The sequence below is a fragment of the Limulus polyphemus genome, unplaced genomic scaffold (assembly GCF_000517525.1).
Source record: "Limulus polyphemus unplaced genomic scaffold, Limulus_polyphemus-2.1.2 Scaffold1312, whole genome shotgun sequence".
Classification (NCBI taxonomy): domain Eukaryota; kingdom Metazoa; phylum Arthropoda; class Merostomata; order Xiphosura; family Limulidae; genus Limulus; species Limulus polyphemus.
The window spans coordinates 177357-195429 of record NW_013666922.1 but is presented as its reverse complement, the minus strand read 5'-3'; the positions used below and the strand labels follow the sequence as shown (position 1 = coordinate 195429).

The following is an 18073-nucleotide window of genomic DNA, read 5'->3' as shown; positions in this document are numbered from 1 at the left end:
CTTATCCAGCAACTTTATCATGTCATATCTGTTCATCTTGGAAAATGTTAGCTTATCCAGCAACTTTATCATGTCATATCTGTTCATCTTGGAAAATGTTAGCTTATACAGCAACTTCATCATGTCATATCTGTTCATCTTGGAAAATGTTAGCTTAATGAAGAAAACGTTTTAAAAAAGCAGATTTATTAAAATTAACTCCTGTAGTATATATATGTGTTATTAATAATAAATCTGAACTATTAAAATTATTTGTGGTTTTTATAATAAACATTTCAAGCGAGAAAGTTGGTGAGCGGATAATGAGAGCAGCTGGAAACACGATAAACCGTTACCATAGTAACACTAAAACCCAAATCTGAGGCTAGATTCCAACAATGACTGATTTCGTATATTTACTATCATGAATCTGGAACACACCACTTTAGTAGTACAAACAAAAATACATATTTATTGTTTCTGTTCTTCGGGATTGCGGGTTTTATTACACTGTCTGAACAAAATAGTTTTTCTTTTTTTTTAAGGATGAAAAATTAAAAAAAGAAGAACGATATTCGTATTACATCAGTGCACTAACCTTTTCATCATATAGTCAGCATAAATTCAATGTTTTTCTTGTCTTACTATCAATCTGATTACGGTTACTATGGCAATTTTTATCCTTTCAACATAAAGTTTATGTTATATGTATGGGTAGACTATTCTTATCTTGTTGCCCCTGACAACACCTGAACTATTTTTGAAACACGAGAGTTTGATGACTTCAATCGAGTTACAAGTTCACTATTCATGTCTATGATTTCAATTAATGACTTCGCTGACATGTCGAAACCACTTTTATTTACGCATCGAAACGCAAATTCTTATTATTCATTTTTCTTTAAGCATGTAATCACACAAATTCAACAAACTACTTCATTAGGTATGCAAAGTGAGTATTTAAAACAAAAAATGACGGAGAAGAAAACGCACATAAAATATTACAGGTTTCAAGAAATGGCAACATTAAAAAGATGTAAATGTACATAGTCGGTAACGGAAACAGATTAGAATTATAATCTAAAGCATTGTTGTAGAAAAAGAAATAAAAAATACATGAACAATGAAAAAGATAAAATCTAATCAAGGGCGCCCGCAGAAAAAATTAGGGAGTAATTCAAGTAACTCAAGTATGAAAGAAATCATTAAATCGAAATACAAGTACCTTATGATTTTCCAATAACATCGAAAAAAATTTTACATACCTAGTATTTTTTTTCAAAATCCAGGGGGGTCAAGTAATCCCCCTTGCCCCTTCCTGCGGGCGCCCATGAATTTAATTTTACAATGTATAAAATTTTACATAGAACTCTCAAACATAAAAATGACTTTGTTATATTTCTGATATAAACAACCCTCTTAAAGAAAGAATACTGCACTATGTTTAGAATATATTTTTCAAACTATAAGTTATATTGATTAAATGTGTTTAATGTATTACTTTCTCATTATTACCCTTCAGTTTGTGTATTCATAAAACAAACTTCATTTTGTTCTGTAATAAATTTTCTAAAAACTTCCAATCAATACGTTGTATTGAATTAAAATATTCGAGAAAATTTTCGCTTTCGTTTCATTCAGTAGAGTAATTTCTTTCATAAAAATTTCAATTAATTCAAACCTGAATTCTATGTACTGTGCTATTACCCAATCTACACCGAGGTTCATCATTGTTATGCAATAGTATTCGGGTAACAATAGGCTTTTAGACAAGCAATATTTCACACTATATTTTGCTACTCTTCACTAATTATTGTATTACGTTGCTGTTAGCTCAAGAAATATAGAAAGCGTTTCTAATCCACGTATTGTTTTGCATAGTTACTGTGCTATTGAACTTCAATATGACGCCTTTCTTTATTTTCCCAGGATCCAGGAAACAGCTATTTTCGGATTTTGCGTGCATAGCTACAAGCCTCGAGTTAGGTTTCAATCCAAAGTCCAAGCCTGTGAAGCCCGATCTGCAGCTACTCCACCTCAAATATAGTGTTAAAAAAATTCTGACTATTTAATTCTGATGTGTTGTGAAATAAATAAAAGTGATGAAGAAATCACGTTTCACCACTTAATCCAGTTCACTCCGTAACATTTGTTCTCAACCAATTTATTAATATAAATAGCATCTCAACCACTACACAATCGGCCTGAAGACTCCTGGTATTGAACGAAAGGCCTCGTCGGAGCTAAATATAGCAGATATAGTGTGGTTGGCCTATTATTATACATACTTTTTGTTGATTATTTGTAATTAAGCACAAAGCTACACAATTGGCTATCTGTACTCTGCCTACTACGGGTATCGAAACCCGGTTTCTAGCGGAAAATAACAGTAAAAGCTACAAATGTGGAAATAACAAGATCGTACATTGGAGAAGCTTGAAAAAACTTGAAAATTTATATTTAATTATCAAATAAGCTATAAATGGAATGAATTGTTTTTGTCGCAAAACTCAATGGTATAAATTGAAACAATAATAATTAAGATTATCTACGTTAGTTTGTTTGTTTGAAGTTAAGTGCAAAGCTACACAATGGGCTATTTAATAAAATGATAGTTTCTACTTTTTACACATCTCTAGAACCTGTCCTAGTTTTACAATACATGAAGTGAGTAAACAGTAGTGTTCTTTGTTCTAACATTTTCTCTTGCTCACTTTCCATTCGTTTTTGTTTTTTTAGTTTAATCACTGTCAAATGTAGAGATGTAATTTTCAAGTTTGAAGTAATATATGTCCTTCTTCGGAATATCCTAGTACTAACGTAGATGCTCCCCTTCCCCAGTGGCACAGCGGTATATATGCGGACTTACAACGCTAGAAACGAGTTTCAATACCCGTGGTAGGCAGAGCACAGTGTAACATACTAATGAAATAACAACAACAACAACAAAAACAAGTTAGAACAAGAACACTACTGTTTACTCACTTCATGTATTGTAAAACTAGGACAGGTTCTAGAGATGTGTAAAAAGTAGAAACTATCATTTTATTAATGTAACTTACCAATGAAACAACAACATCAAAATCATTTATGTTAGGGACTTCTACAAAACACGAAAGGTAAAGAGGTGTTTTAGAGATTGGGTAACTGGAGGTAGTGTACAGACTCTATACTATACACTGTAGTCAGTAGTTCCAGAAGTCACATTTTGAAGCCAAGTGATTTATAGTGATAATATTTTAAGATGTCACCTACGCATAATTATAGGCACCAACTCAGGTCTGTAGGTCTGTTCACATATCCAATCAAAACACAATATATACTTTAACTTGTGATATTTAACTAATTTTACAGTACTCTAATACCCATGCTGCAAAGTGTGAAGAGGCATCATAGCATCCAGTTATGGTTATTTGTAATTAAGTACAAAGCTTCACAATAGGTATCGATACCCTGTTTATAGCGTTATAGGTTCGCAGACTTACCACTGCGCCACTGGAGGGCAATTAAGTTATGTTCGAAGAGAAACGTGGTTTTGTTAGTCAATATTTACAAGCACGTATGTTGTAATTTATGAAATATAATCGTAAACCAATTATGGAAACACAATTCCAATAAGAAACGCATTTTTGTCAAAGTGTGTGTCTGTTTGATAATTAAGGTTTTTAAAGGAACATCACATTTCTGTAAGAAAGCTAACTTCAAGGGGATATGATAGCATAATTTACACTAGAATTATGTTGTTTTTTTATAAATTTACTATTAGTTAATAATATTTATAAGAGCGGATACTCCGTTTGAAACTATGTCACCTCAATGAAATTGGTTGAAGCCATTGTTTTGGTTTCTGAGTTATCATGTAATAAAAAAAGAAGCAGAAGAAAGCAGAAAAAGGAATTCAAACTTTTTGCTATGATATTTACAGACATTCTCAGAACTTGTGAGTCAGTCATTACATAGATAGTGTTATAAAATGAAACACTGTATAGTATTGTAGGGTTCTGATGAACTCTTGAGGAGATATCTAAAATACCATTTAGATGAACAATCCAAGTCATCCCTACATAGGCAGTGCTGCCACCTGCCTGATATAGTTTACAGTGAATTACCGGCCTTTCCACCAACGTGTAAATTATCTAGTCCAGGCGATGCCGTCGTTTACAGTTATTTGGACAAGAAAAAGGACTTAAAAGTGATTTAACTGTTCTGCTAACTTTACATCGAAAAAAAAATGTATTGGTGGGCAAATATATCGCCCTTCAAATCCTTCAAAAACAATGCAAACAAGATAGTAGGGATGACACTTGCATCACCCCTACATAATAGCACAGGCAAGAATTAACATATAGCAATATATATAACTATTCAATCACAATTGAGTTTAATTTATCTTATTTTTGTCTGTTAACATTCTACTACACTATGTGCCTGTGATATTATATAGGGATGATGCAAATGCCATCCCAACTTGTTTGTTTGTAGTTTAAGCACAAAGCTACACAATGGGCTATCTGTGCTCTACCCACCACGGGTATCGAAACCCGGATTCTAGTGTTGGAAGTCCGCAGACATACCGCTGTGCCATTGGGGGGGGGCGCCATCCCTACTATCTTGTTTGCACTGTTTTTGAAGGATTAATATTAGCCATCCCTACATTTACTTCCTTTTTTGAAAAGTATTTTATTTTCTTGTTTTAGATATATCGGTGCTAAATATACGTCGCCCTTGGTGCCACGGTTTGCAACTGAGGTGACAAGACACTGCATTAGCTTATACAAATCGTTCTTATAAAGTCTGATCAACACTCTGTTGATTATTCGTTTATCATGACTATTCGTCAGTTGGGTACCCTCGCTGTTAATGATATTAACGGCCATAAACCCAAGAAATCTCACAAAGTTCGGGCAGCATTTGAGATTCTGGTTATATCTAATTTATATAATAAGTTAGTAATACAAAATCATTTCTATCATAAAATATCATACAAAAATAGGATATTAAACATTCTACCCAATACTGTTAATAAAAGTGACATTAAAGAATGAATAAAGTATATCTTACTGATACAACAAATAAACCTTAGTTATTATCGTCAAGCACTGTCGTTGATTTAATCTTAACTGTCACAGATGGTTTTCGTTTATCCAGTATGGGCTTAATTAGAATTACTAACCCTCTAGTTGAATATTCATTACTACGTGTTCGAAAAATCATAACCGTTAGCCTAATAGTAACTTAAGTCGCTAACCTAATTGCATAAAAAAAGGGCACAGAAGATAGCTTCAGGAACCGTTTTCTATAGCGTACAAAGATATTTATAAACGTGAAAATAGGTATGTATAAGTAAGTTGAATAATCTAGATTCGTAAATGCCCTTCCTAAGACTCTCATGAACTAAAGGTATATTTGAACCTATTGAGCTTAAAAACAGTGAGTATGGGTAAGCTGGACTATTCTGCAGTTTGTACCACAAAAATATACCTGTGTATATAACTATATTTGTGTGTGTTTGTGTGTTCAGTATTTGAATTAATGCCAACGTTATCTTCCGTGTGACTGTAAATTAAAAGAATATGTAAACCTATACATAAGAACTAAGTAGCATTTTTTTTAATGACGTGTTTGTGGAAGATTACAATTTTTGTACTGATGCCAATTTGTTTTCTGAAATAAAATTAAAAGTAAATAAATATTTGAATATACAAAAATGTACAGCACTGCACGAGAAATGTACGACGTGAAATTTGTTTTGTTGTTAAATGCAAAGCTATACAACGGGCTATCGGTGTAGCTAATTTAATTTATTTAGCCGCGTTTACCTTACCTTGGACTCCTGGTTAAATCTCCCTCTTCCAACTTACCTACGCGAAAGTTTTTTTCCTTCCCATAACTATTTTCCTGGACTATTATTTTATTCTAGTGCAGGTACGTACGCAGAATGTTTGAAACGGGGCTTCTAATTTGTGAAATCAACTAATGTCACGAGGGTCTAGGGGGCATGCCCCCCAGAAAATTTGTAAAGAATAGGTATCATGAGATTAAATCTGGAAGCAATTATACATGAAACATATCTAAAACAAATGCATGACTGCCCACATAAAATCCAAAAACATCCAATGAAAAGTCAACAAATCATCATTCTGTTGTAACACTGCATGGGGAGCTAGACTTAAATTAGTATAAATATGTATGTTTTATTATAGTAAAGCACTGTACTATCTACATGCAGGGTATGGGTAAGTTTTACGAACTGCTGCCCCCCCCCCCTTTTCTTCGTATCCCGTGCATGTCGGTCGGCCGGTCTGTCTGCGGAGGTTCCATATAGTGTACTGAGCGTTTGGTCTGCCTAACCTTTTCACAGCACACATCCTTGCAGAACAAATTTGTTATTCATGGTCGATATTCTATCAGAATCAAGTGTTTTCATAACATGGATAGTTAATAAATGTATTTTATAGATAATTACTAGAATTACTTTACTTTATAGCAATTACAAATACAGTAAAAACCCGATGATTCTATCCTGTAATGTTTGGTAGCCAGCAGAGTTTTAGGATGTCCCAGAACATTGGATATGCTATGTCTCGAGTTCTATAGTTCATTTTTCTAAAAACATACAGATATTACGAAAGAAGCATGAAGCTAAATGGGATGGTAAATACCACAATATTAGAAAATATATAAGCATAATAGTACTGTCTGTTGTATGTCAATGCAACTACTTTGCAGGGTTTGGATGGATCTTCACCAAAATTGGTCTGAAGGTTCAATAGGTCCATGCGGGAGGACATACAAATTTTCAGTTTTGCATTTTGCGTTTTGTGGTTTTTATGGGCGTTTTTTACCACTACGTTGCCCATGCTGATGTATCTTCACCAAATTTGGCATGAACATTTGTTGGGTCCATGCGGAGATACATATAAAGTTGCTGTTTCACATTTTGCGGTTTTTACAATAACATATAAGGGAAGCAGCTTTTCATGTCCTAAGATAACCTTTCATTAATCATAAATTTACATAACTTCCGTTCAGGGGACGGATACTCCAGCTAGTATAAACATATGTATGATATATGTTATAACTTGAGAAGAGACGACGTAGTTGAAGAATAAGGAGTGAAGGCAGGAACTTAAGTACCATACTATACTAAATAGAACAAGTTATGTTGCTTAATTCGGATGATAAGTTCAAATAGTAAGTGTTTCTATTTGCCCCTAGTCTGTATAGTTCTGCATAAATTATTGAATAACAGGCTGCGCCCTGGGCAACTGCTCCTCCCGCCCTACCGTAGCTACGGCTCTGAGTACATGTATGCACAACTGAAATAACATGTTAGCTTGTTCGATTCTTCTGGGGTGCTTTTCCTTAAATAAATTACATACAGTTTCAATGTTCATAACAGTGTCATAATGTTTATGTATTAAAGCTAGAGTGCTCAGTCTTACTTCGGTGACGATCAATCCCGCTATTCGTTGGTAAAAGAGTAGCCCAAAAGTTGGTGGTGGGTGATGATGACTAGCTGTCTTCTCTCTAGTCTTAACACTGCTAAAGTAGGGACGGCTAGCGCAGATAGCCTTCGTGTAGCTTTGCGCGAAATTCAAAACAAACAAACAAACAAATACATTTTCTTCGGTTTGTGTACACCCCAGGTAATTATTCAACCGGGGATGCTGAACGTTACCCGAACATGAACTTAGTGGCAGTATGGCAAAGAGTTTCAGTAACATAAAAATATTCCGTACACTGAAGTACGCTTTTAAGGCAGTCAGCCAGTATCTGAGGCCTGTCCTGAAGAGGTATAGAAAGCTATCTTGTCTTCCATCGAGGAAATGTTTCATCAAAAATATCAGGATTTGGCAAATCTTCCCTGTAAAAATCTATATCCTCTTTGGTATCAGAGACAGAAAACTCTTATGTGAGTTTTGATGGCATAAATTTCTGAACTGATCATGTATAGATTTTCATGGATTAAACACAAAGTTTGTAATTTAAAACACCAGACATATGCACAGCACAAATATAAGGTAGATATTCTATTTGCATGTCACAGGCTATATTAGCTACTAAAGCAGCAAATCTAAGTAGTACTGTACCTTGGTCATCATATTTCAACCTTTTTTTTTTTTCGGCAATAAACATTCATGTATCACTCCAGTCAGTTTTACGTAGGCGTTTCATTGTGTTCAGTAAGAAGTGTCGAAGGTCTAGCTTATAATTATATATCGTATACAGTGTTGTCTCGCGAGCCAGACTCTTACTCTTATGTCCGGCAATTTTCAAATGGGTTTACGATTAGCACAATTTTCAGCTCCTTTTTTGTACAAAAATAAAAACGTACAAAAATGCTTCAATCTTCAACCCACAATCACTTTATAGTTCTATTTACGTGACACGAAGAAACTTGCTTGTGCTCAAAACCACGAGTTAGATATACACGACTGTTTCAGTTTAAGTTTAATGCACGTGTTATGGTTTGGATAGTTTATATAGCTGGGGTGTCCTATTTAGTTACTTTTAGAAGTGAGACATTATGACAAGTTTGTTTCCGAATTGTTTACGAATCATATGTCATGTAGCGTGTACATTCAATTGTTATGAGTTAGCGATTGTTATATTGTTGCGTCATGTTACTAAAACTTTCTGAATTTTTCTCGTTGTTTTAATTGAGTATTATTGCATCAGAATATCTAGTATTGCGTTGAATGTTCTAGACGACTGTCGCGGCATAAATACAAGTCGAAAGATTGTTATTTAGATCTAAACTGCATGATTGTGAGTTTAGCAATAAAGAGAGTACAGTGACGATTTTTAAAATGAAAGTATCATAGACTGTATTTTAATAACAGAACAGAGAAGAATAATTCGTCATGTCAATTGTGTTCTAAAGTAACTGAACCAGCATGTGTGGACTTTGACGAAAAAAAGACGATTATTTAAACCTCTGGATACAACTGTGGTGATTAACTGTGTAACGAACATTTGTATATATTGTTACGCCTCCAGTCATTACTTAATTTTCCGTAAATTCGTTCCGACGAAACTTTAGCTACACAAGTCCTTTCTTAAATAAAACTGGTTTATTCTTTTCGAATACAACTTTACGATACACTTAATTTCAACAGTCGCGCTATAACAACGAACGTGCTCAACTTCAGCAGTACTCTCTGACTGCAGTTCAATTACTCATTACACTGTTGTTCCGTCACGTTGTGACCATCTTATATATACCAGACTACCCCCATATCTAGTAAATGCTAGGGCATTCTTGAAGGAACAGGATATTTCTAGAAAACAGGTGGCGTGATACTAGTCACGTAACCTAGCTGACGCAACAATATGTTTGGCTTGTTTTAATATATTATTCTAAAACAAGTGGACTCTGTTGCTGTTTGTTTACTGGTGAAATTTATCGCTAACAAGTCCCAGACATCTACTCTAAAGAATCCGAGGTACAAAACCTGACAATAGCAATACGATTTGGGACTATTTCAAGCCAAAAAACGCTAATGCTTCATCAGAAGAATGTAGACTATGTAGAAAACGTACATCACAAAAATAAGGTGTTCTACTGACCCCCTCTACGTACGTGTGTGTAACTAGGCTATTACTTTATTATTTGCGAATTTATTATTTTTCTGTGTTTATATTTCTATGTCCAGTTTTAGTTATTCTAATTACTTTTTTTTTCTATGTTCTTGCTAATTTTAATTATATTTACATAATAAGTTCAACAATGTTTTATGAATATTTTTGTCACGTGCTACACGTTGAACGTATGTAATTAGAACCTTTGTATTTTCTCATCTTTTAATGATTTCTTAGCCTAATTCAATTGTAATAAGGCCTTTACTACTTGACGAAGGGAGTCCGCTCGAAACGTCTCACAAAATAAAGTACAAAAAGTTTTGATTTAGACATGTCAACTTATTCTTTATTATCATTTGCTTTTGTTGTGCTCACAATGGGTATCTAAACCCGGTTTTTAGGGTTATACGATTTTAGATTACCGCTGAGCCATTGGGAGGAGTTTATTGTTTTTCTAAGCAAAGTTACTGCGGGGAATCGAACCCTGTATTTTGAAAGAGTATTACGTGGAGAAAATACAAATTTTAGGTATAATTGTATTTATGAGAAATTCAAATAATTATCAAATTGTCTTATTCCTTTTTATTTAAATGAATTTTTATAATTACGTAACAATTTTATATTTGCTATTTTCAATAGCAATTGTTTTTTTCAATCTTATTATAAAAACGTTCGTTGACCTTTATTATTTATTTGCTGTACTTGTGTCAGAGTGTGAAGCTGATGTTGTATTTGCTTCAAAAATGGCGCTGAGAAAGAAAGTGTGTGAGGAACTGATAAGGGAAAGATCCCAAGCCAGTTTCAGTGTTAAAGAAATGACTCAACTTCTAGATGGCTCAGAACAAAAAACGCAGAGAAGAAAAGAGTTAGGTATGTAATATTTGGTTTGAGAATTTACACGAAGCTAGTATTCACACGTAGACAAACTATCCAACAGTGACTGATAGCGATACTACTGTAGTGTACTGTACTATTACTAACAGTGTTACGTGTACGTTCGGCTTAACCCTTTTCATAAGAAAGTTTCCTGATGAATTGAATGACTTGCCAAAATGAAATTTAGTATGATTATAAAGATTTGGATTAAATTAATTGTACGTGATTTTGATTATTTTTATAATATAAATTCTGAAGTTAAGGTTATTTTATTTCTTTTTAAATAACAAAATATTATAACCAGTTGAATGTAATACATAAACGAATGTATTGATGGCTAGTTATTTGCACAATTTAGAAAGTATACTTATAACTCATACATATTAATCAGATATAGTAGAGATAAATTACAACTTACAGCTATATACTTCAAGATAATTCTGTTTTGGAATAATGTCCAAAACCTTTTGTAGTTGCTTTTAAATTCTTTCAATGAAATAAACAATGGCATTGAAGTAAATCCAGCCAAGGAATGCAAAAGTTGTCATAAGATAGGCTGCTCCAGAAGTTAATACTTAAAAATATGTTAGCCTTAAGAAAAAAAAAAAGCTTGCATATTGACAAGAAGGATATTTATTTATCTGGAAGATGTTTATTATTGGACATCTTGCCTTGAATTTTATGTTATGATGACATTTTAGGATACTTGCATATTCCATCTTCAGGTAAGTGATGTAAGTTATGGACAGCTTTCTGAACTAGCTTCTCAAAGCTCTCCATAACCATACCTAACCATCCAGAAGAAGGAACACTTGAGTATTCCGAAATGTTGTCATAACATGATATTCAAAGCAAGATGTCTGATAGTAAAAATGTTCCAGGTAGTGCCTTTTTGCTACCCATGTCTCACAAAATATTTATTTAGTTTAATTTTGCCAATTCTATCATTCTAGAATAATGATTGATTAATCTTTTATAAGTTCCAGGTTAATTTATCCATATTGCTCAACTTGTACACAAATTAGACATTTTGCACCTTGGTAATATAGCTACCTAATGTAAAAACAACAACAGCAAAAAGCAGAAGAGCTGGGCTGCCATTGGGTTACCATCATAACAGGAAAATGCTGCTCATATGAGAAAGTAGACTTAAGGATCCCTGTTAATCACCCAACTTAAAAATACTTCTGCTACTATTCTTTGTTTGCCATAGTTCTTGTTACATAATTTTGGCGTAAGTTGAAAATACTTATACTTTGTTTTTTAGTTAACATTTATTACTTAATATTTCCTTAGCAAAAGGCTATATAATGAAATAAGTTACTTGTGTACTATATGTCTTATTTACCTACAGGTTAATGAATTAGTAAAACCTGATGTTTAGTAATAATAATTTGTAATCTAACATTCATAATTATGTGTATTAATTACTGTTGTAAAATTTGTTGTAAAGAAAGATAAACTTAAATTATTTAAAGACCTAGTTAACTTTATATGAAACAAAAGTATCCTTTTTTTTGGACCCCAAGATGTTACACATTCTCACCAAAGTATTTTATGATGATATTTTTTACTCAGGTTTGATCATTTCAGTACAAATATTTTTGTTTTTTTTATACTGTAAGTAGCTCTGATTCTATAGTTTCAGTTTTGAAGCACATACTTAAGTGTAAAGATATACACTTGTAACTTGTTTTTTTCTCTTATTCTTTGCAAGGAAATGTTTTGGTTTGATATAAAGTTTCTTATAAATGGGAGGAAAGAAAGATTTTTTTTTCAGCCTAGTCAAATTTTTAACTTTTTAAAAGTAGTTTAAATTTTAAAATTCAGGAACATTTTAATAAAGTAATGCTAATTAAAATTTGCATAGTTTTATTTTTATAATACTTGCAAATATCTTTTTTAGTTCAGACTTTTTTTAAACCATTACAGAGGATATGTTCTTTAATGATCTGGAATTGAAAGATGAAGTTCCTTGGGATTATTGTTCTCATTCTGAGGTCTATGAGAATGCAATCCGGAAATCTCTGTACATTTTTAACAAATCTATGGAATTATCTGATCCTCGAGAGGCTCTGTAAGTACACATTGTAATTTGAATATGTATAGATTTTTTGTGTTTGGAAGTTTGATACTAAAGCACATAAAACACAATTAAATTTCTTTACATGTGAATTCTGGTGTGAAACCTTTCTGTCACTAAAAGTGGCATTATCATTCTAAGTGACTAGCAGTCCAAACTATCACAGAAAAAGTTTATTATAGAGAAACTTGTTAGTTGTGCATAATTAAACCATAAAGTTCTTTTGACACTTTATTAGATAATTTCTGGAATATGTTTACTGTAAGTCAGCATTTCCCAAAATCTGGGGGTTGTCTCCTCCCAAGGGGTGGTGGTGCAAATGATTTCTTGGGGGATGTGAATGATTATAGTAGTCAGTAGTACAATAATACAAAATTAAGTGTTTTAATATATTTTTTATTATTGAAAATAATAAGTAATTACTACAACACATATAGCATTTTAATGTGTATCGGAGTGTTATATCTTGTCACTTAACTCCCTCTTTCAGTCATTTAAAAAAAGAGGAGTGCACAAGAAACAATATATATTAAAGGGAGGGTGTGGATGACAAAAGTTTTGGAAATGCTGCTATAAGTTAAGTTGTTCATTATATATTAGCCACCTGATAGAAATACTTTTTTAAAATCATGAGAGCTGAATGTTAAAGTTCTCATTCTCAATCTTATTTACTAACTTTAAGTTAGAAAATAATATTTACACATATTAGGAATAAGATATGTTGCAATGTCAACTGTGTCAAGTATGGTTTAAACTGTCATTTTATCCAGAAATGATTAATGAACTACTTTACAAAAATGTTTTGTTGTAATAAAATATTTGGAACTGCTTTTTATGTACATACTATTGCTTGTTCTAAAGTTGTATGTTGTCATGTGCTTAATTAAATGTACTACAAAATAGTCAAAATGTTTTATGTTAATTGTAGTTCACAATTAGATGCAATAGTGTAAAAAAACACAAATGTAGTATTAAACCATCAAATTAAAAGCTTGCATAGAAAACAAAAATTGGGTATTTTGATTGTTTGCAATATCTTGTATTATCTAGGTTAACTATTTATAAATTTTACAAAAAAAAAGTAATTAGTTATGCAGTGATTTGCATTTTACAAAGCCAAGCAAATGACATTTTTCACTCCTGAAACACCTACTTGAATGTGATTGCACCTATTAAAACTTGATATTTTAAGACAGTAATCATTGTTCGCTGTAATGATATATAATGATTTTGTATATAAATTTACTCGGGTAAATGTATTCATATGACATGTGACAAACAGTTACTCCGGTAATACATGGTAAACTAAAGGTACTTGGGAAAGTGCAGCTTTTGGGTCAAAATTAAATGGATGAAGGTGCACAAGCACAAAAACAAAGCACTGGTAATGTTCAGTTGAGTGATTGCTAGTCATTTGTGTTGATGACTGTGAGTACTTGGTGGAAATTTAGAAAATTTTGTTATCTTTGCAGAACTTATAGATGTTGGATATATAAGACTTTAGTTTAGGTGTTATTATTAAGTAATGTAATATTTAATGATTATTTAGTTTTCATAACAAGAGTGTTAAAAGTTAATTATTTTAAAAGTGATAGTTATAATTATTTCGTTATATAATTGTAACTTGTGTATGCAGTTTTTTGTAATATTGTTGATGTCATCTTACTTGAAGCTTCCAAGTTTTTCTCGTTATGTTTAATATTGTTGTTACTAGAGGGCTGAATATTTCTAGATTTTTCTGTTGCATGTTATAAATACGTGCAGATAAAGAGTGCAAGTAAGAAGAAAGTTAGTAAAAGTGAAGTTAGACTGCAAGATTGCCTGCTTATCTGTAAAGGGTGATTTCTAAAGTGAAAGTATCACAGTTTGTATTATAAACAGAGATAGAGAAGAATAATTTGTCCTGTCAAAAGGTGTTCTAAGGTAATTAAACCATCCTTTGTGGACTTTTGACAAAAAAAAAGAGAATTGTGGTAAGAGAGGAGAGAGAGGAAATAATTGGGTTCTAATGTAATTGAACCAGTCTGTATGGGCTTTTGATGAAAACACGAATTGATTAAACCTCTAGATTCAACTGTTGTAAACAGTAGTGTAATTAATTTTGGTACATATGTTTGAGTTGTTTTGAATATATTTTAAAACAAGTGGATTGCGTGCTGTCTGTTTATTGTTCAAATTTATTGCAATCAAGTCACAGACACCTACTGTAAAGAACCCACAGCCTTTATAAAACCTGACAATAGATAATTTCTTTCCATAATATTTTATTAATTCCATCACTTTTCTTTAAATAATTGAGAAAAGCTTAGAATATAATGTACATCACTTCTTTTAGAGGGAAGCAAGATGTCAAAGGTGGATTTAACAGAGAATTCTATTTGTCTTCATTTTTATATGTACAATAACAATAAATGAATAATACTGTGTTTATATATTAATAGATGAAAGTAATAAACACTTGCATAATATTTACTTTATAATTGCTGTAATTATTATTCAAGTTACATTTTCTAAAGAATTTTATATATTTTTTACTTCAAGTACTATTGCTGAAGCCATTATGCATGAAGCTTCCCCTGTCAGTGTGCATTTTGTTATGTTTATACCTGCTTTGATGGGACATGCAACAGAAGACCAGCAAACCATGTGGCTTGGACCTGCCCTCGAAATGAAAATCCTAGGAACTTATGCTCAGACTGAACTTGGCCATGGTAACTTCTGTACATTTTCCTTTTTTTTTCCAATTGTATTTTTGGTTCTAATTAAAGAGAAGGTCTAGCCACGCACTGTTGAATTGTTATTAATACTTAACAAGTTGAGAGGAAATATGTGTTATATTCTATTAACTTTTCTTCATATTCAATTGTAATTTTGAAATAAGTTTAGCTAGAAATAACCATAAAAAATTTCTACTCCAAAACAATTAGATATGGACAGTGAGTGGAGTTTGATAACTAATTGTCAGATTCATTAACTGATTACATTCGACTAATCGATTATCTTCGTGAGACTTTGATAGTTGTAATAATTGGAAACACTAATTTCAATTAGTTGATTATTTTCATGAGTTGTAACACTAATCAATTAAGCTGAACAACCTTGAATTAATTGAAAATAAGAACCATAAATCACAATGGGAATATATCAATTACTTGAATAATTGGAATAATCAAAAATGGTAATAACTGGAAATACTAATTTGGATAAGTTGATTAGTTTTGTGAAATTAATGTGTTTAATCATAATTTCAATTAATTGATTATTTTTCATGACACTAATCAGTGTAATTGATGCTCATAGATGATCAATTATATTGATTAATTGTGTTAATCACTCAGTCCAAATTATGATGACACTAAAAATGCTGGGCTTAAAAGTAATGACAGTTTTTAAACTGTAGCGTGTGAACTGTTCGTCTGATACAAAAGTAGCAATGTTATGTACGAGAATAAAACATCACTTGTTTAGTGTTAGGTTCATGTGTCTTGCTACAAAATTCCTTTATCAGTTGAGTCCTCATTTGTGCCATACAAAGAAATTAGACTTTTAGAGAAAAATCACCTTTAAATCACTATGGTAGTAATTTATTTACTTGGCAATGTTTTGAGCAAACACTCTTTTTCAAGCCACAAAAGGCTTGGCAGTAGTTGTCATTAACTGACAGGCTTGTTTCCAGTTTGAAAAAGAGTGTTTGCTTGAAATGTAGTGAAGTAAACAAGTTACTACCATAGTGATTTAAAGGTGATTTTTCTCTAAATGTCTAATTTATTTATTTTATCAACTTCACATTTTTCTACTTACATATAAGTGTATGTGTAATTTTTTTCTTTGCACTTAATTATTATACATTAAAGCATTTATTGTAAGTCAAGTTTCTGTAACATTTTGTGAAAACATTTAGAAAAAGCAGAAACATAACATTATGATACAAAAAATTACTTAAAACATTGGAAAAATCGTAAACTAGGAAGTATGCCTTTTTATCTTCAATGCAAATATTATTTTAAAAGTTACTATCATAATTCAGCCTTGGACAGTATGCCTGCATGCAGAATAAAGTTTTTCCACATTAATAAACTATCTAACATAGAAGAGGCAGGTGACACCGGTTACAAGAACCAAAGTTTTCTCATTTTTATTATTCAAAATGAAAAATCATATAAAAATATCATGAATGGAGGATATCTCTGTATGAACTCTTGTGGAAATTCCTATAAAATTTTTTTCGTAAAGATATCAGAGCAAGAAATTTGAAACACATTTCCTTATATTTGATGCAAAATACAATACTTTAAACAAAGTCTACATCAATGTTACAGTATCTTATTATAGAATTTAAAAAATTTGTAACATACTGCTAAAATGACTAAACCCTGCTTGTCATGTTGAATATTTATATCCATCATTGAAAGGAATAATAATAATCTCAGTATAATTCATTTGTACCTTCAACTCTTCATGACAAGATGGTGAACTTTTGTAAGAGGTGTATTATTTGATTCTTACAAAATCATGTAACAAAACTTCTGAGAGCCTGGTAAGTTTTTCCTATTGTAATATTTTACAGTGTCTGTGTGTTAAACATAGGTATAGAATATATTACAAAAAATATTCTTTATGTGAGACTTTAACTTTTCAAAAGTATGTTGTATTCAATGGAATGTGCTTGTTTCCATGTTTTCAAAATAAACTATTTTTTTTCTCAATTTTAGTAGACATTTTAATTCAGTATCTATTATAACTTATAATTTCTCTGATATTCTATTCCAGGTAATTTTAATGCTTTCTTTGCAAATACGGTAGAAAATCTTATTTGTGTATCTAAGGTGATACAAAGTATATGCAGTGATGTTCACTTCATTCAGTTTCTCCAAACTTGTAATCAGAATAGAACATTTGTTTTTTAATATTTTCTATGAATTATCTTTTACTTTTAGCAAAATGATATAAGAGTGTTTGTTTTTCCCTTTAAACAGTTAAATTTTATGTACAGTTATGTAATTGTTAAGTTAAAAAAAAATTTCTAAAATTAGGCCATAAATGATGAAAGAAGTGAGTATCTATTTAATATATTTGTTTTAATACTGATATAAATACTTTCAACTATATTATTTAAAAAAAAAGGCTTATTAGGAATTTAAATATACAATTGCTTTGCAGGCACATTTATCAGAGGGTTGGAGACTACAGCAACGTATGACCCTCAGACTGAAGAATTTATAATAAACACCCCAACTCTTAGTTCAGTAAAATGGTGGCCAGGAGGATGTAAGTAATACATTTTGATATCACTATTAATAAATCTTACACATTTGATTTTTTATATTTAAATACATATGTTAGTTTATATTCTTAACCATAGTACATAAATATCAAAAATTGTAAAAACTAAAATCCATATGTATGTTGAAACATTTTATTAATTGTAATTATTCACTACCTTTAGCCAAGACAAAATTTGCTAAAATAATCATTTTATAAGTAGTTTGATGATAATTTATAAATGTACCTGTATATATATATATATATATATATATATATATATATATA

At 31.4% G+C, this 18073-nt stretch overlaps 1 protein-coding gene across 1 annotated transcript in view; it reads left to right on the top strand.

Annotated features, from left to right (window-relative positions):
- The first annotated feature begins 10290 nt into the window (after nucleotides 1–10290).
- The window catches only part of LOC106463048 (peroxisomal acyl-coenzyme A oxidase 1-like), a 39031-nt gene continuing 31248 nt past the window's right edge, over nucleotides 10291–18073 (top strand). The window contains exons 1-4 of the mRNA XM_013923019.2: nucleotides 10291–10434; nucleotides 12373–12517; nucleotides 15065–15234; nucleotides 17684–17791. Of these exons, the coding sequence (XP_013778473.1) occupies nucleotides 10308–10434; nucleotides 12373–12517; nucleotides 15065–15234; nucleotides 17684–17791 (550 nt within the window). The 5' untranslated portion in view covers nucleotides 10291–10307. The remainder of the gene's footprint in view (nucleotides 10435–12372; nucleotides 12518–15064; nucleotides 15235–17683; nucleotides 17792–18073) is intronic.